The sequence below is a fragment of the Centroberyx gerrardi genome, chromosome 6, assembly GCF_048128805.1.
Source record: "Centroberyx gerrardi isolate f3 chromosome 6, fCenGer3.hap1.cur.20231027, whole genome shotgun sequence".
In the NCBI taxonomy this organism is placed as follows: Eukaryota; Metazoa; Chordata; class Actinopteri; order Beryciformes; family Berycidae; genus Centroberyx; species Centroberyx gerrardi.
The window spans coordinates 7,326,300-7,349,513 of NC_136002.1; the positions used below are offsets into that span (position 1 = coordinate 7,326,300).

At 43.8% G+C, this 23,214-nt stretch overlaps 1 protein-coding gene across 1 annotated transcript in view; it reads right to left on the minus strand.

Annotated features, from left to right (window-relative positions):
* LOC139910040 (calsyntenin-2-like) overlaps nucleotides 1–23,214 on the minus strand; it is a 208,387-nt gene that overhangs the window by 44,387 nt on the left and 140,786 nt on the right. Inside the window, exons 6-8 of the mRNA XM_078284020.1 lie at nucleotides 6,421–6,606; nucleotides 4,232–4,489; nucleotides 2,931–3,052 (exon numbers count right to left, since the gene is read on the minus strand). Coding sequence (XP_078140146.1) covers nucleotides 2,931–3,052; nucleotides 4,232–4,489; nucleotides 6,421–6,606 — 566 coding nt within the window. The remainder of the gene's footprint in view (nucleotides 1–2,930; nucleotides 3,053–4,231; nucleotides 4,490–6,420; nucleotides 6,607–23,214) is intronic.

Here is a 23,214-nt window from a genome sequence, read left to right on the forward strand (position 1 = left end):
TTTTCCAGGTTGGAGTTTTTCAGAAGTTCATTTTGTTTTAAACACATTAGTGGAGGATGAGAGAGCGGCGAGAGGCGAGAGGAGATAGCAACTTAATGAAAGTTTCCTTCCATGCCCTGAGGTTTTAGAGACAACTATTAACAAGAGAGAGGAAGATGAGAGACATAAGAGAGAGAGAGAGATTCAACAGTGTTAGCTCTAACTCTACAATCTCACAGCTAATGTGCAGCCTGTTACTAAGATGTATGTGGTGCCTGTGTGCCTGGCAAAAACTTTTACTTATCACCTCAAGCTGTAATAAGAAAAGAAAAAAAAACACCAAACTGAAATCCATTTAGGCAAGACCACAGTATTCACTAATTACCCTCCTCTTTTCTGGAACCGCCCAAAGAAGTGCTGTACTGCACCAACTTAACCCAACTTAAAGGTGCTTAAAGGTGATTTTAACATAAATAAATCACATTCATTTTGAGACATTAGAAGTACCATAAACAAGCGAGACCGTCACAGAGAAGACCGGCAGCCTCTACCGGCCTCTACTCTGCATTTTACATTGTGTGTCACTGGGTCGGATTTGGCAGGAAATCTGCTCCGATTGCTTTATGGCACAAAACAGGAAGAGGGTGCTGTTCTTCCAGAGCAAACGGACCAAAAGCTTTCAGACCTTCCAATGACTTTCCACACTCTCCAACAGCAGATGGTGAAATGAGCGAAAGGCCGGTGGAAAAATCACTTCCAACATGTTTATCCTTTTCCATGAAGCAAAAGAGAAAACCTTTGACCAAAATGAAGAAACACTATCACTAACAATACCACTGGCATGAGATAGAGGCTACCTATCATCTTGACCATGGTCTCATTGGTAATTACACCAAGGTGTCACAATTAATCTGACAATGATTGACCGATGTTTAAAAACCGCTACACATTGCACCTTTAAAAAAGACCAGAGAAGATCTAAGGTAGAGTCTGGATGAGAGAGACGAGAACAGACAAGCAGCTCCGACTCTCTGGGAAATCTCTGCAAATTCCTCCACACGATGACTCACACACACCGAGCGCGGTCAGGAGGTTGAGGTACGACCTCGTCATGCTCTCCTCCAATCAAGAGCGGTGATCTGTCTGATCAAATTAGCCCTGGGTGCCGCATCTGGACGCCCGGGCTCAGCTGTGCGTCTCCCTCCCGACCAATCAGACGTCCTCGCCGGCTGAGCGCGGGGTCTGGGAGTCGGGGTGACCTGCCTGACTTTAAGAGAGACTCTTTGATCGCCAGACAGCAGCTGTCTACACACACACACACGAACATACATACTTACACACATACACACACTCAAGGTTAGGCATACTTACAAACTCTGAGGTACAAGATACACATGCCTAGTTGATTTTAGTAGTCATAGCAACACACACATACACATATGTACGTGTGCACACTAAACACACACACTCAAGGTTAGGCATATACACACACTTTGAGGTGCAAGATACACAAGCTCAGTATATTTTACATTCACACACACACACACACACACACACACACACACACACACACACACACACACAAAGACACGATTTCTCTTTCCAGACTCATACTCTGTGTGTTCAGATACGTGGAGAAACTTCAGGTCAGAATGACATAACACACACACAGATACACATACACTCACACACTCCATAACCCTAAGCCTTGAGGCGCTGACTCTCTGTTGCCAGTCTTGCCAGATGCGCTTTCCCCTGCATTAGCACACCCTCGATAAGGTCACACACTGACCTTGAGCACTCTTCCGCCCTCAAGGGTTCACACACACACACACACACACACACACACAGCTGTGTCCTCGGAGCAAGCAGGTTTGTGTCTCTGTACTTGTTTGCTCAAGTAGCCATCAGGTAGTGTGTTTCGGTAGGTGAGATTTGTGAAGATTATGGTGAGGACAGATGGTGTTTTCTATATGAACGTCATTGTATATTATAACCCATTCATCATTGGATTTAAGTGGGGAATTTCTTTAAGGCTGTGTTTCTAAAACTTTTTCAGCCATGCTCCACTTAAACTGGAAATTTCTGCACCGAAAACTCCACCAAAAATGGTGATATTTTCAGTCCTTTCCTTTTCTGCTCCCTGTCAGGCAGGATGCGATGCCTTTCATCCTCAGCTACATTTGAATCCTCAGAGAAACGCTTGTATGATGTGTCAGGGAATGAGAGAAACAAACAAACAAAAAAAAAAAAACAGTCACGCAGCAATAGCTGTCTTATAAAAATACCAACAAGAAAGTGCTCATATTCATGGAAAATGTGTATTGGAAAGAGGTTAAATTCATTGAAAAACTATTTTTTGCATGGCTGTTAAATAGAGTGGTATGATAGCTCTCCAAATTAATTGAGGTTAATGAGAGGTGAGAGGATTTTTTTGTGGATTTTAAGAGGCTCTTTAGCGCATCCAGCTACTACATAGAAATACAAGCGCACACACACACACACACACACACACACACACACACACACACACAACCACAGCTATGCATAAAGCATTTTAGAAGTGCTGATATGCAACCAGTGTGACTCTTAATTAAGTCCTGGTGAAGTCATGTGACCTGACCAGTGATCCTCAGTCCCTATAAACTTTACATCACACTCTGTGCAAATGGACCCAAAGTCTAACCCAGAGTCTTCTAGTTTTAGGGTGAGACACAGACTGGCATGGATTAAATTTATCCCAAAACCGGTCAAAAAAAAAAAAAAAAAAATATATATATATATATATATCCCAATGGATATTTAATCCAGGCTTAATCCAAGCTAGAGGCTTCATCCATGTCTGTGAGATTGGCCCATAGCCTGATAATCAAATCCACAGAGATGACCTTGAGGTATAAGTAGCATGTCACGCAAGTCCCCCCATCATGCACAGCAGCAGAGCGTCCTACCTGCTCCAGTTTCCAGTGGAACTCGGCCGGCCTGAAGGTGTCCACCTGGGTGAAGTCTCTCCTCAGCAGGAACACCAGGCGACAGTTATGGACGTACAGAGAGTAATGGTGACGGTTCATCTCTGTGGGGGAAAGAGGAAAAGGGGAGTAGACCCCGGGGACCAGAGTGCCACGGCTGCTCACTGTCAGGTAAACTCAGTCTGACGTCTCGCTTTATGAAACCTCACAGTCTGCCGCCTGACAGGGAGAGCGCTTCCATATCTTCATTGTATTTCTTTAAAACAGAATCACCCTTTACTGCAAGGCGTGCTATGATGTGGTTTGTATCATTTTGTTCCATTACAGCAGTCCTAACCTTGTTCAGTTCAACAGGATTTGAGCAATGTCCTGTTCCCTAAATGCATTTTAGGATCATGTAGGCAGAAGTATAAACAACAGATTATTTGATTTTGAAATACTTTTATCTATCTAACTCTCTTTTCTCCCTCTGGTTTGGGTGCAGGGTGAGCCAGCTTTTGCGACGCCCCTGGAGCAGGTAGGGTTAAATATCTTGCTTAAGAATACTTTGGCAGGTATGGTCATACAGGGGTTTAAACCTGGACCGCACTAACCACTAAGACACACAAGAGGATTATCAGACCAATCACCACATTTGGCCATCCTGACAATCGGGAGGGGAATCCCTGATCTGAGGCCTGGTCGGGATCGATGGATCCACCAGAGTATCTGGCAGTGTAAGGGGTTTACAGGTTCAATCTTAACCACACTGATCTGAGCCCCCATTATCAGATCAAACATGTCTGATATTTATGACCCAAGGTCTAGATGGGTGTTGAAGTATGTGAGGATCATAGATTCTTTTGAAGATGGATGCCGCCAACAGCCAATGAGACCCAATTTACAGTGAGGACAGTGTTATAATAAAGTTATGCAGATAATAATTATTGATAATAATGCAGTGATAATAATTTGGGAACTCCTGTCCTACAATGAATGTAAGTTACTAGACTAACTACCATTACCTTTTTTATAATGAAGCCTACTCACCTCCAGCTCTACTGCAATGTTTACAGCCCGCGTTGAACTTCACTTAATACATATTGATTCACATTGGTTTTCATAAATTCCCATGAAATTAGAGGTCCCAAGAGTCACCAACTTGTCTTCTAGTCTGTCCCCAGCCTAAGACACCCTGCCGCCCCCCAGTCTTAGCATTAAGATGCATTTAAGGATATAGGCTCAGATTTCTCTCTGTTCCTCAGTATCAACATCAATCCGTCCCAGCAGAGGCTCTTACTCACCGGTCTTGTCGGAGTTACAGAGCAGGGTCTCCTTCTCGGCTCTGAGCCCGGGACTGGGCCCGTGCTTCATCCAGGTTGCTATAGTGAACTGGTCCGTCAGGTTCTGGGGCACCACCCGGTCTGGGATTTTAGCCGCCTGGCGACCGTCAAAGCGGAAGATCAAGTCACTGTCCCGCCCGCTGTCCGTCACCAGGGACGCTGTCCAGTTGGTGGCAGCGCTGGGTGCGGGGAGAAGGTCAGTGCTGCCCGAGGAGGCCCCTGGGGTAGTCGCCGTGGGAACGGAGGAGAGGTGTGACGAAAGACGTGTCAATAACAATCACGGCAGATATACACTGTATATTGGCCTAACCTTGGCTATGATTACTTATGAGTAAGGCAGATGGCAGAGCTTAATATGCAATCAATGGGCCGAGATGGATAGAGGATGTGGGTATTGATTCATAGCAAATGAAACTGACTTTCAAAAGGGAATAGATGTGAGTCATCGTTCCCACAGGAGGCGCATAGCTTACCGCTAAAATCTACTTCTATGGAAACGGAGGGGATATATTGACCGAGTGCTATGGTAACACAAAGAGAAGAGGGACAGCGAGGACTCGTGTTATTCTCGGTGGAGAGGACAGCGGATCATTTGAAGTGCAGCCAATCGCACGTGTTGTTTACAGCTGACACAGTTTCGTTATATGATCCCCGCACCTCCCGACAAAGCAAACTAATCATTACCCCGTTGTATCAACTCAGCCCTTTCCCTTCTCTCTCTATTCTCTTCCTCCCTTTAAAAGCCACTCCATCAATCCCTAGACTCAATTACCTCAACATGTTGGGTCATAAAAGATCTTTGTTTTGACACTGTCACCTTGACAAACATTATTTTTGCCCACCTTCCTCACCTTTCTCCTCAGTGTATTTGACATGCCCTTACCAATCTATCTTCGCCCACTCTGTGACAGTGAAAAATGCATTTCATGCATTTAAACCACATTTATAAATCATTTATAACAGCTTATGGATGGTAATAAATCAAAGCGATACGGGAACCATGCTGTTAGGAGAAAAAATGGGCAATGTCAAATTTCACCATGTCTCCCTTGTCCGGGCAAACAATTGAAACATGCGTCTGTTCATTTTTGCTAATAACACGACATTAGCACATTAATGAATGTTTTTCCCCCATCTGTAAAGCTCTGTTTTTCTCTGCCTCGTATTCATGCCAGCGTCGACGTTTTGACTCCCAGTAATTAGATTCCCTCAGTAAATAAATACGCATCGACTTCGCCAGCGCCCAGCTGCAGCGTTCTGTTTGCCCGATGTCTTTGTACATTATCTCAAATTGATTGCGCTTTAAAAAAGCAATTACAATTTATTCTATTCGCTATCAGATAACGATTATGAGGTCTCTGAAAAGGACTCTTTAGTGGTAAACCATGCATGGACAGGGAGCCGGGGGAGGCAAGGAGAAGGAGAAGGACGTTATGCATTCAGATGAGCTGGAATGGGGGCTTGCGAAGGCCGTTAGTCAAAGATGATGACTCCAGCCCCCCTGCTGGCGGTGGCGCACGGGCAGTGGTGGGGGTGGGGGGGGTGGGGGCGGCTGGGCTCGGCCGCTTTGTCGGCGCTCTGGGCACCGACACGGTGGCTCGGCGGCTCATCAGTCACCAAGGAGAGAGCCTGGCTGCATCTGGGGCGGCTAATGCCCCCTCTCTGTCACATCATTAGCGACACAGCTTTAAGTTGCCATTCTGGTGCCTTCATTTAGCATAGGGGGTTTACCAGGGACACAAGCCGAGATAAGAGAGCGGCACGGACCGAGGGCTTTTAGATGTTGGTTTAAAAGGGCGGAGAAAGGCGCCCGAGGCCCCGTCTGACCCTGGTGCTCATAATATGGATCTTACTGACGCTTTTAGCAGCAGCTTACTTTTAATTCACCGCACTGACTTTCACTTTGCCGCCTCAGTCAGAAATGGTCTTTGATCAGCCATCCTCTGCATACTCTAAATCCACCATCATAATAGCCACAGGTCCAACTCACATTTGATTTACTGCTACATGCCAGAAATGCACACTCAATCTAAGTTACTTGTCATTTTGGTCACACAAGGACAGTAATGGGATTCAAAACGCAACATAAATGACTTGCTCCTGCAGCTGTTGTTGTTAATGGCTTTGTCTGCCGAAGTTAGTCAACCAACCGCAGAGCTTCTGCAGGGATTTCTCAGAGTAGGTCTCGCGGTCGCAGCCCTTGCCGATGTGGCTGGTCTGCAGCTCCACTGTGGTCCTCACCGACGACAGCGGCCCGCCGCACGTCTCCAGGTGCATCTTGGGAAACAGCTGCTTGCTGCCTGTTCCCGGTTCGTAGTCCACTCGTTTGTTCCAACCTGGGGAGAGAGGGAGATGGAGCCGCAGTGTTAGGGATGGGACAGGAGTGATTAACAATGAAGAACGTCTCTTGTCGCAGCTCATGAGGGCGGCGCTTTCCTGAGTGGAAACTGCCACCAGCTAGTGATTATTAGCTGAAATACGGCCTTATTTTCATGAGCCTACTTGTTGCTCGTGTAATTTTCAGAACGCCTGTTTTTTCCCCCTCGTTTTGCCATGCAAACGAGACTCCATTTCCAGTTTTGTCATTGTCAATGAAGCGTCTGGTATCACAACTCAATATCCTCTCACCAGAGCAGATTGCGCTTGGCTTACTAAATTACTGTACCTGCACCAGCAGCGGTGCTCATTACGCTGTCACTGTCTGCCTTTTCAACTAGGAATTGTGTTTTCTGTCCAGGCGGCCTATTACAGTGCCGCGGCAATGTTTTTTCGCTTTTCCCTTCATTTCCGCGAGCCTTTGTGGTGTGAAGTTGGGTAATTCTGAAGTGCACGGCTCCTCCCAGAGATAATGAGAGAATTAACTTTGCAATTACGTTGAGTGGTATGTGTTTATATGAGTGTTCTGTTCACTATGCGCTGAGCCCACTCATTACCTCAGTTTCAGCCAACACACCACATCCTTAAATGTTTTCAACAGAGACTTTCCATCATTTGCCAGCTAAGGAGCCAGTCTGTCTAGCCCCTACCCTCTCCTATCATACAGCAGCATCATTGGACCTGTCCTCCTATATCATCTGATGCCTTTAATAATGCTCACAGTCGCACGAAACTATCAGTCACAGTTAAACTATAAGTTAATTGGCCTCCCGACTCCGGACCTACCCGATCCCGTCACCAGCAATTACACACAAACCGAATACAAATGGTCAGAAACCAGAAAACCTTAGAAACACATCGCCAAGGTGTGAAAGTTAGGGTTGTATTCAACAGTGTTCAGGGACTTCTGAATTCAAGATACTTGAGGACCTGCAGATAATATGTGGTTACATAAATTGTTAAAAGCCAGTGAGGGCGATGAATTTTGGTATCAATAAATAAAACTTAACTGCAAAGACATATCTATCTATCTATCTATCTATCTATCTATCTATCTATCTATAATGCCAACAATGTCCATGTTAACAAGTCATTTAATGCAGTAGTGAGTGTTAAAATCTTATTTTTCTTAAAACAAGTGAAAACGCCTGCCAGTGGGGTGAGATAACAGCTTGTTTCAAGGATTCTCTTGAGTCTAGTGTTATTTTCTTGACACTAGTGGAGTGATCTGCCTTGATATTCATACTTGTTTCTATAAAATCCCTGAAACGTGAAAATGCATTGGAAACAAGGGAAATTATCTTCCCCCCATGGGCAGATTTTTCACTTGTTTTGGGGTAAAATCAGACTGAATATGAGACTACACAACTTGTTAAGATGGACATACACACATTTTGCAGTGTATCTACCAATCTACCTATCTACCCATCTATCTATCTATCCATTCTTTCATCCACTGTCTTCTATCTTGTTTTCAGTCTCGTGGCTGTGTGCGGTGTGCCCACTCTGGGGGCTGGAGGCCGGAGCATTAAGCCGAGCTGAAGGCAAACTGACTGGATGAGAGGGGGAGCGGCTCTCCGCTGCTCAGCGGCCTGTTAAATCTGCCATGTTCACTTCCTCACACACACTACCTCGCGCACGCAAACACAAACACATACACCGGCCGCATCTGTTTTGTGGCTGATTTACCTCCTTCCTGCTGCAGCACTGTTACTACGGGGCTGTCGGTTGCTGTGATGAGACTAGGCACAGACAATGGTGCATGCTAAACGAGAGCAAAAATACATGCGCTTAAAAACAGACACGACACGACAGCTTTGGCTATCTGTTTTTGTCTCGCTTTCTCTGTGGTTCTCTCTCACACACAGTTATCCACTTGTCTACCTTCCACCTGTTGATCAAGCCTTTATAGAAAACCTTATTCTGTTCTTATTCTATTCAGTCACTGGCCCAATTGGACTCATTTTTTTTTTTTTAAAGGCATTGACAATTACTGCAAACACACACTCGATGCCCATGACGATAAGAGCCAGGCAGCATCTAGCTTCTACAGTATGTTGGCAAAGTGGCTAGTTAGGTCCTATTAATGTATTGGTGAGACAGATGAATGGATGAATGGAGAGACCTACCAGCCTCATGAATTTCCCCTCTGGTTTTTGTTTTGCTTGTCCATGTTATTGCTGATACTTTTACAGAAAAGCTTCAATCAGTTAGTTATGATGTGTTAAAGTTAAGTTAGTTATGAGTGCCTTTCAAATGTATTCACAGTCAATCAATTATTTACTTTTGAATGTTTATTTTTGTCATTTTGCTGCTCTACATTATGACCTTTCAGTATACATTTTATAGTGATAAATTAATTGTGATGCCTTTGTGTATTTACCGTAAATAAATGAGACCATGTTGGAGATGATTGGTCGCCTCTATCTCATGCTAGTGTTGTTGTTAGTGTTAGTGTTTCTAAAATTAACACCTGGAAAAACAGCACTCTCTTCCTGTTTTGTGCCATAAAGCAATCTAGCAGATTTCCTGCAAAATCCGACCTGGTGGTACACAATGTAAAAAGCAATGTAGAGGCTGGTAGACTTGTAATTAGTTGATTAGTAATTATACTAATGTCTCAAAATGAATGATTTCTTGATGTTAAAATGCTACAAGTAGCACTTTTAACTCAAATGGCTGTCCTGTCTGTTTTCTGAATCTGTTTTCTGCCCTCTGTTTTTGCCATTCCCGGCCTCTGCAGGTCCGTCCGCGCTGGGTGGGGGAATGACGCTGCACATTTCAGATTCAGGTTGGAGAGAGAGGGCGAAGCGGGCGCTGTGGTAATAACATACCCCATTGACAACTGGGAGTCAAATGACCTGTCGAGGACTTGGCTGGCGAGCTGGCACGGCGTCCAGGGAGGGAGGAGGGAGATTAGGGCGTAGCGTGGTTAAGGATGCACGGGATGGAGCGAGGGAGTGCGGAAGGATAGGTGAGGGGTAATGGGTTGAGGAAGTACTGTGCATAAAGATATGAGAGGGAGGGGCGGGTTGGGGAGGAGGGGAGTTTGGAAGTGGATACGTGGGTAAGGGTGTACGGGTTAGAGAGCAGAGGAGTGAAGGATAATGAAAGGTGCTGAGATGAAGTTGGCTTCGCTCTCATCGACTCTTCATAGTTTTTATTCATCATGGAGTGAACTGCAATATGTCTGATGCACGCAGTCACCGGGGGTGTGAAGCTATGGTCAAGTCCCTCCATCCAGGGGTTAAGTTGGGATGTGGAACTCTTGACTGTGACCGGTGGAACACAGTATATTTTTTCCGCACGCTGCGTATTTGTCATTGGAATACACAGTGGAAATACAGTATAAATGGTCATATTTGCATCATATCACCACAGAAGCACATGTATTTCATAATCAACCAACTAATGTCTTCACTGTTGTTTTTGTTGTTGATTAATACATGTGCGCTGATGTTGATTTTAAAAACAAGCGATTCACTGTGGGATGATGAACATCTTATTTGCTTTTGAAATACCATATGCCAAGTGAACTTCGGGTCTGCTATCAAGTTAATAAATAAGATGAGATGTTTAGTAAATATTTGGGCTTGGGAGAGAGAAAGAGAGAGAGACTAATCACAAGTCAAAAATTATCCCAAACAAATCAATGTGACTGCTTTGATGCACGAGAGAGTCTGTGTAGATAGTGAAGATGGATGATATAAAGTTAATTGCCAAAGTAGTAAAATACAGAGAGAAATATCACCATCAGCATTGTTTCTATGAAGACAAACATTAGAAAGTTCTTAGAGGGAACATCTCTCCTGATGTGATTTTTTGTTTTTTATATATATGTATATGGCCTCAAAATACATTTCAGGGGATTTTGGCCTACAAGATCTCTTCTAGATTCAGGTTAAGATGCGGTAAGTGCCACATCTTGTTATACCCAACTGATGCCCATGACAGATACAGGTTTCTACAAAGACTAGAGTGACCCTACTTCGACATAACTGAATGGTCAAGCATAAAAGGAAAGTAAACGAAGCGGTGTGAAGTGCCCAGTCTCTAAATGCATTGAGCAATGGGTTGCTCAATGCAGGTGAGCAAGTTACAGGGAGTGTGGGCGTAGCACCGCAAAAACAAACCATAATACAACAAGAAGCAACAGATGTTCGTTTACCCCAAACAGCACATTTCTTTTTGGAACATGATGCCCCCTATGCTGAGACATAAGGTTGGGGGTGTTGGGGCCAAAACAGCACAGAAGCACTGAAGAAGAAATACTGTATGTGCTAGTAAAATGAATAGAGAAGATCTATCTATTCATCTTACTGTTTAGATAAGGCCTGTACAAATAGTCTCATATTAGTGAGAAATACTTGGCTTTTATCTTTAAATAGCAGAAACCACTGCAAAAATGAAATGGAAAAGGCCCATTGCCACTGCTAGACTGCACTAAAGTTTACCTCTAACAGGGACAAAGCAATGAAACACTTATTCAATGTCTTGAATCTGAAGTGGTTGTGCCTTAGCGTTTCTTTTGATGTTGATAATGACACTGATTTCTTGAAGATAAAAACCAATGCCAAACCGTTATCGCCATCGATCTCCCTGCCTTCCCGAGATCACCATGTTCTCATACACACAGTTTTTATGCATTGATACGTTCCTCCTCATAAATGAAATTGGTACCAAAACTACTTCCGTTTGCATTTCTACAGGAGCCTTGTGTTAATTTAACCATACAGGCTTGTATCTTGATGTAATAAATGAGTCAGCTGCAGCTTCATAGACAGGGCTAGTGTGTGTATATGTACAGGTACGGTCAGCCATCATATAAGAGTCCACCTCCAGGCTGATACCATGTATGAAGCGATGGTTCCTGTAGTCTTGCAGGGCCACTGCTGGGCAGCTTAGCTCCTCCATTTGTGTCCCTGCTAAATTATTTAGTCCTATTCATGAGGCTCAGTAGGACAGTACTGCTGCTGCTGCTATCGCTCACTGGTACAGCACAAGCTCCCAAATACTCTGACAGTACAAACGGGGTTAACACACCCACAGACACACTCACACACACATGCACAATAAGGAATACATAACATAGAGAAACACAAAAATGCAAAAAGGTACACACAATGAGAAATATCTGTGCAGAAAAAGGAAGATACAGACAAAACTACAAAAAGAAAGGCGTAAGTACACACACGCACACACGCACACACACACACAATGAGATATACATAGGCAGAGAGACAGATAAATACCGACACAGAAAACACAAAAAGAAAGGTCCACATACACACCCACACAGACACAAACACAGAGTCAAAGAGAAGTGCATATGCAGAGAAAGATAGGTACAGACAAAACTACAAGAAAGGAAGATACACACACACACAGACACAGGCACACAAGCACACAGCCTCGCACTCGCCCAGCTGTCTTAACAGCAGTGTGGGTTGGCGGTAATAGGAAGCTATTTGGTCTCTATTGAGACCAAATAGCTTGTGTGCTTGCCTGCAGTGTGCCAGGCAGAACACACACATGGCCCAGGAGTTCCTCTCTTTGTGAATATGAGAGGAAGACGAGAAGGAGAGGAAGGAAGACAGACATTAAAACGACCATGTGGTGCTAGCACACAGGCGCAGTACAAACACCTCGCTGGGGCTGTGATCAGAAGAGACAGACACTTGGAGGGGAGTGTGTGTGTTTCTGTGTGTGCGTGTGTGTGACTGAGCAGATTTTTATTCTTTTACCTGTATGTGAAAAGAGGAAAATGTTATGCGTGTCAGTGTTTGTGTCTATGGGAATATGCTCTCTGTGTTCACTTTAAAGCGATAATCCGTGACATTTTCTGTTAAATGTCCGTTGTGCTACTCTCTGTTTTTGATATAACAAACATAAGATAATGTCAGCTTGTTAGTTAGCTAGCTAGAACCAGTATCTGGTCAGCTACCATCACTTGTTGCTAACACATCTGCGCAATAGCTAACATTAATAGTAGCTAAAAGCTAGCAGTAGTACTGTTGCTGGCAGTTGCTTTGCTAAATTAACTTGCTGATTTGATAACTAGCTAACAAAGCTAAACACCTGTTCAGTTAAACTTCTCAAGAGTGTTTTGGAGCAGAGACTAGGGCTGAAGACAATAGTTTACTGTGTCACAGTAACCTACATTTGGAAACCTCGCCTACCATATCAGACCATTCACTTTGATGCTACATGGATGGAATGGATCTACAACTTAGCCATTATTTGTGCACAGACAATTCTCCAATAGACTTACATGATGGTGCCAGCCGTGACTGATAGGACATATGTGACACAGTTGTGACACAGCCTGGTGTGCGCTTCTGGCAGCAGCAACAGTGGTTTGTTGGAACAAATAGATGAATAACTTGGCAGTTAGCATAAGCAAAATGACGATACAGTACTGGCCACACACAAAAAGACGATTCCTCAACTCCAACAAGCTTGAGAATTGGATTTGGCTCTCAGTCAGTGACTTTGGGAGTCAAAACTAAATCGAGTTGACTCTTGGTGTCTGTCAGCTCTGCTTTTTCGACTAGTGATTTTTTTTTCTGTGTACATAATATATCTAATTGGACAAGCATACCACTTAGCCAATCATTCACCCGCTGCAACATGAAGCCGGGGACTCTCCCTTCACTTTAAAAAGGGAGTGGGCATTACCTGTATGGTCTAGTAGCATACTCACTCATAGATCTGTCTGAGAAATTACCTGTGTATACCATGGCTACATTTATTTAAGGTAAATTGGTGCAAAATTATAATTGCTCTTGCAAAATTATTCAGATTTCTTAATTTGTGTGAATTGGCTTTAGGCCATTCCCTCACGAAAGAGTTTCCACGGCTTAACTTTTTAGGTGCTGCATACACAGCAATCTCAAATGTAGCTTCCTTTGGTTTAATCTATAGGAGTCGAGGAGTTGAGTCCAGTGACTCCCACAATATAAATCAGAGTTGGAATCGACTCTGATTTATACACTATTTGATGACCATAGCAATGACCACTCACCAACTGAAAAAATCATTGAAATTCTGTAAAAACCCTGAAAAGTTACATCTCTGTCACACAGAGACACATACACACACATACACACACCTAAACACACGCATGCCAGGGGACAAATACTAGGAGACTGTCAGGGTATAATGCATGCGCATCAGGGGTGTGTACCGCCAGGGTTGTGTGTGTGTGTGAGTGGGTGTATGTGTATAGGACAGAGATGTCATTTTTCAGGTTCTTACAGAATTTCTGAATTTTTATGGACACACAACTCCCATTTATTTCCAGTGACACCCTACTATATTTTTGTTTACCTGATTTTTGCATTCCTGCTCCCTGGTATATGTGTGAGTATGTGTGTGTAGGGAACTAGAGGCTCAACAGCAAATATAGGTGTGATATCGATACATAGGCATCCCCCCCCCCCCCACCAGTCCCCCCACCCGTCCCCCCACCCACACACACCACACACACACACACAGACATGCAGCACTGATGAAAGTTTCCAACATCTCCCTTCCCTTCAAATGCACGGGGATGAAGGAAAGAGAGTGAGAGATGGTGAGGGGGGAAAGATGGATAGTGGTGCTTAAGAAAATGATGCATCATCACACTTTCACGCTGTTCCCTGTCCCTGAACTGCAAATGTGTGTGTGTGTGTGTGTGTGTGTATGTGCGTGTGCGCCTGCAGTAAGTTGCATGCTTTTAAATGTGTAGGTATATGTGTGAATGTGTAGGACAGTGGTTATGTGAGTACTCTTGTGTGTGTGTGTGTGTGTGTGTGTGTGTGTGTGTGTGTGTGTGTGTGTGTGTGTGTGTGCGAGCGCGCGCATGTAAAAAATGCTGACACCACGTTCGAGTAGTCAGGGGGTCGTCATTACTCGTCCCAGCCATCAGTGGGAGAGCCAATTTCCATTTAAAAGAGCACTCTACTCCTCTTCCTCTCCTTCCCGCTCCTTTCCTTTCCTCTCCACCTCCGTCCTCCCAGCCACTCTCCCTCCATCTCGCTCCACTTTAGAGAGCGGCATCTCTCCGATTCCTCCTCTCCTTGTCTGTCCGTCCGTCCGTCCGTCCGTCCGATCTCCTCTCTCTCTCTCTTTCCCCACAATGCCCCCAAAAGCATTCCATTTTAATGCTTTCATGCGTGGTCTTTGTGCGCCGTACAAGAGATTCTCCATTTTATGTTTTTTTTTTTGTTCTCGAGTGCATGGAGAGCTCTTAGTAGTTCTGTGGTAGTACAAGGCTAGCGGCAGAAAAAAAAAAAAAATCTAGTGCTTCTAAAGCTGGAGGCCTAGACTGGAGAGAGGGAGAAAAAAAAAGTGAAAAGGAGACAAAAAGTTAAAAGAAGAGAGAAAATGGATGTGAATGGAATGTTCCTGCCCTCAGACAAAAGATGGCGGTGATGGGAGTGTTTCAGTCTTTGAGGTATGATTCCGCGCAAGGTCACATCCAGCAGGTTGGGTTATCTAGGGTGAAACTATGCTATAACTCTATTTCTTATTTCTTTACTGCGCTAGAGGGGGTTTTCAAGCGTTTTCATGTCAAGAGGCCACACATTAGGGATCATGGAGCAGCATTTGATAAGATTTGTCCCACAGGTAAGGGAGGATTTTCATTGCTGTTGATTTAGTAACTGTCTACATCAAGGGTTTTCAGCTCATGAGAGTGAAACATGATTACAATAGTCATTCTTATACATTCTCTAATTGGGGATCATTTTGCTGGGGGGAAACCTCCTCGAGGACCCGCCACTTCAAGTCAAGTGTAACTCCAATTTCTCTTGCCCCCTTTTTGAGGATTTGAGCGAAAATGACAATTCAATCCCGGGTGTTTTTTGGAGTGTTCTGAAGTGGAGCCGCCGAAACGGTTTAATAACAAGGAGTGTCAGGTCAGGAGTGTTTGTGTCCAACCACACCGTCTGACTGAGACTCTCCACCTTCTCTTTCTTAATGCTGTCTTTCTTGTTCAGTCAGTCGCCCCCTCCGGTTTTGTTCTCTCTCTCTCGCTCTCTCTCTCTCTCTCTCTCTCAGTAATCATGGTCTATCAGTGTCACCTTGACACTGGAGTGGCACTACAGAGGAAACTCCAATCTCAACAAGCAGAGAGAAAGAGGGAGAGAGAGAGAGAGAGAGAGAGAGAGAGAGAAAGCTTCAATATAGGGCTGAGGCAGTGTAATCACTCTCAGATAGGTGTGTGTGTATCTGTGTGTGTTTGTGTGTGTGCATCTGTGTATTTGTGTGCATGTGCATGTGTGTTTGTGTGTCTATGTTTATGTGTATGCATGTGTGTGTATCTTAATCTGTGTGTATGTGTGTGCGTGTGTTTGGATTCATGCACACGTTTGTGTGTGTGTGCATCCGTGTGTTTGTGTCTATGTGTGTTTTTGTCTTTGTGTGTGCGTTTCTGTGTCTGCATGTGTGTGTGTGTGTGTGTGTGTGTGCATCTCTATTTCTACAAGAGAACAAGTGTATCTAAGTGTGCAGGTGTGTGTGTGGACATATTTCTTATCTGTCTCCTTCCGTCTCTCCTATACCTCACTCCTCAGCATGCACACAGGCGCGCGCGCACACACACACACGTACGCACGCACACACACACACACACACAGTCTTGTCTTGTTATCCAGCCATTGCTCTCCTCTGACAGAATAGGGTGAACCCAGGGTGTCAGGCACCCCTCTATCTGTTCACCCCCCCCAACATCCATCCATCCATCCTTCTTGAAGGTGGGGAGAGGTGGGTAGAGGGGGTTGGGGGGGGTTCAGGTTAACCCCCCCCCCCCCTGACTCTGCTGTCTGCAGTCCTCGCACTGGGAGGACATGGACATCACAGTGTGTGTGTGTGTGTGTGTATTGGGGGGGATGCGATAAAAGCGGAAAGGGAAGAAGAGCAGAAGAGAGCCTGGTGGCTGTGATTCGTACTGGAGTCCCACATCACACTACTGGATGAGAGAGGAGGAGATGATGGAGAGAGAGAGACTGAGAGCAACAAGAGGACAATGAAAGGAAAGATGGGAAGGAAGGAAGGAAGTGAGAGAAGAGAAAGGGAGAAAGCAAGCAACAAAGAAAGACAGACTGAAAGAATGAGAAGTAAGAAAGAGACAAAATGGAAGGAAGGAAGCAAGGCAAAAAAAAATGCAGACAGAAAGAAAGAAAGAAACACGAACAAAGAAACAGACAAACAATGAGAAAAAGGAAGGAGGAAAGAAAGAAAGTCAAACACAGGAAGGAAGAAAGAAAGCATGAGCGAAACCTATCCAAAGAAATAAAGAAGCACACAAACAGACAGACAGACAAAAGGAATGAAAGAAAAAAAGTAAGAAAGAAATGCAGGAAAACAAACTAATACCAGAAAAAGGGAAGAAAGGCGCTAAGGCAGCAGGCAGGCAGCCTCAGTCTGAGATTAGAGACGGAGCGAGAGAAGAGGAGGAGGAGGAGGAAGAGGAGGATGAGGAGGAGGTTAGAGGAAATAGGAAAGGGAAGTGCCGAGCCATTTATTTTTATTTTCCCCTTCTTTAATTCATCCTCTTCCCGCTCTTATCGGAGATCAGGCCCATTGGCTGCCGGGAACACACACACACAAACACACACACACACACACACACACACACACACACACCAATCTGAGTGGCTTGTTGGCTAAGTGGTTTGCTGGATAGTTTTCTGGATAGTCAGCCAGACAATGCAGCTCTCTTCCTCAAAGAGAGAAAACGCCTGGGAGCTTCAGCTGACTTCTGATGCTCCACCTGAGCTTGGCTCTTAACGTTCCACTAACTTCTACCATGAACAGCCCACTCTCAAACTCTTCCTCCACCTCTGATATGATGGAGGTTCCTTCCCTTGTTTACTCAGCAGCTTCAGTCTGTAAAAGCTGCAGTGAAACCTGCCTCACTCTGCCTGAAGGAGCTGCTAATCCATCTAACAGAATTTCATTAGTATGACTTTTAATGGAGAGTTTTAGATTCATGATGATCTGAATGCCGTTTCAGAGGCTTTTCCACCCTGAAAAGCAGAAAATCCTGGGGGAAACACTGAATATTTGTGTTTTATTCTATTATATTTTCATGAATATTGTCATGAAAATGGTCATAGTTGAAGATATTGAATATTGGCACAAAATATTCTCCATCAGCAGCTTCAATCCAAGACTATCGGTATCAGTATCGGTCTTCAAAAACCCAAATATTGGTCACAAGAATCTCCTGTCATTTCCAAACTAGTCAACAAGCGTGATACACATATTTTTAATAACCAGTCGTATCTCCTACACCGCAGGTTCCAATTATATGAAATTGGGTGCACATATCCAGCTAGCCCTGCTCCATAAATTTATCTCCAGGACCATCAATGTTGGATTTTCCATCATTTTGAGTTTCTTGAAAACAGTTTTCTCCCCCAAGGCTTTTTCATTTATTTAGTGATTGGCCAGAGGGGAGACTTGGCATGCATCGTTTTTACAATCAACCAACATGGGGCGACACAAACACCAAAAATGATTTTATGTATTAATTTAATTGTTCAATGATGTTTTTTGTTAATTAATTCTTCATTCAAAGGCAGTAATTTATCCAAGAGTTTTCCCCACTTTATAGTTTGGGTGGGGCACCCAGTATTAAAGTATAGAAATTCAAACTGTAGCAGTGTGAGGTTAAACATTCATATGAACTGCGTTGACTGACAACACCCATGGGGTCAGTTTTAATTGGGGCTGATTAGGAGTAAAACAGCATCCACAATGGCATGCCATGTTTGTGCACACACACACACACACACACACACACACACACACACAAATACACAAGCATGCAGACATATGCACACACACAGCTCAGAGCCACATCATAACAGAAAGGGTGGATATGAATATGCAGATTATTTTTTCATCAATGTGACAATCTGTCAGTCAAGGCTTAGGTGCTGAGCTGTGCATGTTGATGCAAATGTGTTTGTGAATGTGTGTTTGCGCATGTGTGCTTCTGTGTGTGTGTGTGTGTGTGTGTGTGTGTGTGTGTGACCACCTGTCACATAGACATAGGGATATGCATGACAGAAGCAGACGTGGCACTTTATGAGAGAGTAGCACAGTCAGGCTTAAAGGGTCAATAAGTAAGACTTTTACTGCCCCATAACACAAAATGACCATAATATATCTGGAGGGGTAGACATGGTTGTTGATCAATACAGATGACTCAACAATTACTTGGCCAGCTGCTGGGATTTCTGGATTTCAAAACTCACTTCGCGGCCCGTACTCTCCTTGCATCCGCGTGCTATGGGGTAAATCGGAAAAACTCATTTCTCACTTGGAAATTTGACATGAACGTCATTCAAAGTTAGATGACGAAGTTGGAGAGTCAGAGAAAATTTTGCCACAATGATAACCTTTGACTTTTCCAACATTGTGGAAAATCTATTTTTGTGTCTGTCAATGGTAAGAAAACACCTCTATACATGCACCTTTATTACATGTTTGTAATAAAGACCGACCATAACGAACATCTGTTTCAATGAAGTTTGATAAATTAGCTTGTTAATCTGCAAGATGTCCATGTTTGTTCATCATTTATCTTCCAGATTTGATTTTCCAACATAATAGCATGTGAATGCAACATAGTTTGGCAGCCAACTCTCAAGTCCCAGATGTCAGAACTTCCTACCAGCACGTGAATGCAGCATCTGTTTTGGAACAGAAACTACACTCCCAAAAGCCACTCCCAACCTCCTTCACACACCTGCACACATTTTCAACTGCTCAGCAAAGGAGGACGGTGCTATGAGCTACAGACCAGCATCTCAATTTCAGCTATGAGGCTAAAAAGCCTTGTTCTCAATCCAACAAATCAGTATTATTATTCCAGTATATAGCATGGTGATATATTTCCTCTTCGCTAGACATTTCTGTTGGATCTTTGTTCTAATTAGCTAGCTTAATCTTCTCTATTGTGAAAATGTGATTTTATTGTTTCAATTGTTTCAGTTTCAGGCCACCGTAGGGAAGGGTTGAGAGTGGAGAGGCTGTCAGAGACTTGAGTAGGAGGAGATACGCTGTATCGATGTTGTTGCAATTCCTACTTGTTGCCAATAGAGGCCAGTAAAGCTCATAGATTACTTAATGCCCCTTTAAAGTTGGTCTTGCATGGCTATTTCCACATTAGCACTCTATCTATAGGGGAACAGAGTAGCCTATCGCAAAAACATGTACCTTTTGTTTTCCAAGTTTGTTTTTTGTTTTTTTTTCACTATCATGCACAGCCCCAGGTTTGCAGGCTGCAGGGTTGCACATATATAACTGTCTGTCAACATGTCTAGTAAGGTGTTAGAAACAAACAGCATTAAACCAGATTAAAGATGAAAGATAGATGCAATCCAGAGATACCAATCCCATGGAATGAACAGAAGTGGCTCTGAAGTGTCCCGCTCACTCTCTCTCTCTCTCTCTCTCACTCTCTTATCTCCTCCTCTGTCCAAACACCCATTCCAGTTGTGTGTGTGTGTGCGTGCGTGTCTGTGCGTGTGTGTGTGTGTTCATGCGAATGTCCGAGCATTGTGTGTGGTCAGTGGGAGGGAGGGAGATGAAAAGAGAAGATAGGAGGGAGGCTATAATAGTTTGAAAAGTTTTAAATTGTTTTGGACTAGCAGCGCAAAACTTTGTGAAAATATAGTTTGTTGTTGTCGGCTCATCCCAAGGCCGTGCTGTAGTTTTCATCTTTTGGGCCATTTCTAAGACTATAACAGTAGAACATCAGTAAACGTCTTTACAACCAATGAAATGTTCAGAGGACCGAAGTTTGATGACATAGCTCTCTCGTATTCAAAATATGAGACATACTGTATATTAACAGGGAGGCGGTTCCATTTATAGGTGTTTGAAGGCCGATACTGATATTTTTGGTTTGAAGCAGGTGATAGCTGATATTTTACACCAGTATTGAAATATCTTCAAATTAGTCATTTTTATTCCCAAAAAATCCATAAATGTACAAGTAGTATTTCCCTGACAAGTTTATTCTTGACAGGGTGGAAAAAGCAGTATTTATACCATGGAGGACTAAAACTCTCCCGGGAGAACAATAATAATAATAACAACAATAATAATAATATTCATGCATACTCATCATGTGTAATCTGAATAAAATGTCATATTAGAACTAATTCAGGGCTAATTAAAGGATTCCATAGACAACCAGCAACACAGATATGCAAAAGGAACGAGTGTAGGGAGCCCTATGAGAAATAACTGTAATCCCATAATAAATGTTAGATGGATAGTATACAAATATCAATATAGGAATATTACAGTGATACCATGGGAGATTAAAAAAAATACCATAAAGTATGATAAGGTCACTATAAATTCACTATTGATTACCACTGACACACTATAAATCCTCATAAGAACGTTGTAGGAATATTAACGTGATGCAATCGGAGATAAAAAAAATACCATCAGCTTTGAAAAGGCTACTCTAAACTCACTGTTGAGTACCACAGAGGAATATCAAAGTCCCTATAGGAATATCATAGGAATATTATAGTGAAGTTGTTAGTGAGATTCAAAAGAGAAAGCTGAAGGTGATGATGTGTCAGATCAAAATGTTTGCAAGTGTGTGTGTGTGCGTGTGTTTGAGTGTGTGTGTGTGTAGACAGCGGTCTGTTGATCAAGGCGTCTCCACAAGGCCAGTGAGGACATGTGATTGGTCAAGGGAGACACACAGCTGAGCCCGGACATCCAGCGCCAGAGCCCATGACTAATTTGATCAGACAGATCGTCGGTTTTTACTGGAGGAGAACATGTCGTCTGTGTGTGTGTGCATGTGTCTGAGTGTGTATCGGTGTGTGTGTGTGTGTGTGCAAGCCTTTGACATTCCTACAGTAGCATGCCTCCAAAACACCAAGCCCTAGCCCTATTAAACATCCCCTGATCTGTGGCCATGGCATTTACTTCTCCCCTCCATCCCTCCCTTCATTCCTGCTTCCCGACAACGCTCTTAGGGACCACTGTCCTTTCATCGAGGGAGAGGGCATGTGTGTGTGTGTGTGTGTGTGTGGGGGGGGGGGGGGGGGGGGGTAGCTTCTTGCCATAATCGTGTGTTGAAAATCCTCATTTGCAAAATACACACAAAAAAAAAGTGCAAACAGGCTTCAAAGACAGGATTAGCGGAGAGCCTAGGGAGAGTGTTAATGTCACTGTGTACACCCACAACAGCCCTGGCTGCAGTCTGTGTGTGTGCGTGTGTGTGTGTGTGTGTGTGTGTGTGTGTGCATGCGTGTTGAACTTGTACATATGCCCACAGTGCCAGTATGTTCATCTGGTTTTGTAGCATATGTGCATTTTTAGGTGAAAAGTTTGTTTATGGGTTGTTTTTTTTAATGAGCAAAAATGTTGGATTAAGAGTGTATGTGTGTGTGTGTGTCTATGTGTGTGTGCTTGTCTGTGATTCCACTTGCCATCATCCTTGCTGATGAATGAACAGAAGAGTGAGATGTTTTCAGTTGTTTCCAATGCAAATCAGCTTGTTTCAAGAATTTTCTTGAATTTAGTGTCATTTTCTTGACGCAAATGGCATGATTTGCCTTCTTCTGCCTTGTTTCAAGATACTGACACTTGAACATTCCTGAAGTGGAATTATGTCACTCCATTGGCAAAATGTTTCACTTGTTTGAAATGAATCAATTTAAGACTGAATATGAGCCAAACAACATATGATGGATATTTTTTGCAGTGTGCACCCTGCAGGGTTTAGTGGCCGTCACTGTGCGGCTGCCAGGGTCCTCATTTACCGCTGTTTATCAGCAGCCCAATAACATCATGTCCTGTGGGACCATACATGGCTGGATGCCAAAGAAATCCCAGACATGGATCACTTTGTTGATGACAAACGGCGATGCAGAATTCACATGGCTACATGTGACTCCAACACTGCGTGCGTTCATCTTTCAACACGTGTGCTGCTGTCCTGTCTGACAAGTGTAAATTGCATCTGTGGTTATCTTGAGTGGTGTTTGTGCTGTTGTTGCAGCGCTCGCTGCAGACACTTGTCTTTGTTGCATTACTCTGGGCCTTGTTAAGGCTGCCTTGACTGCTTTCTGATGTGCTAAGAGCCATGTTGGCTGTGCCATGGTGTTCTTAGTAAAGTGCTGTTGATCACACCAGCTAAACTTGACAGGCCAATTCCTCAGGGAGGGAGAGAGAGAGAGAGAGAGAGAGAGAGAGAGAGAGAGAGAGAGAGAGAGAGAGAGGGAGAGAGGGAGAGAGAGAGAGAGGGAGAGGGAGAGAGAGGGAGAGAGGGAGAGAGAGAGAGAGAGAGAGAGAGAGAGGGAGAGAGAGGCGCCCAGACAGTATGATAAGCACAAATGGAGAAAAATGAAGGATGCACACTTAAGCAAGTCTGGATGAGATGTACCTTGCATTCAGAGGTGAGCTGGGATATACAGACACCCACACACACACACACACACACACACACACACACACACACACTCAAGTAATTGCATTCAAATGATCAGATCTGCATTTCTGTGTGCGTAAACGAAACGCAGCCAGCTCTTACTTCA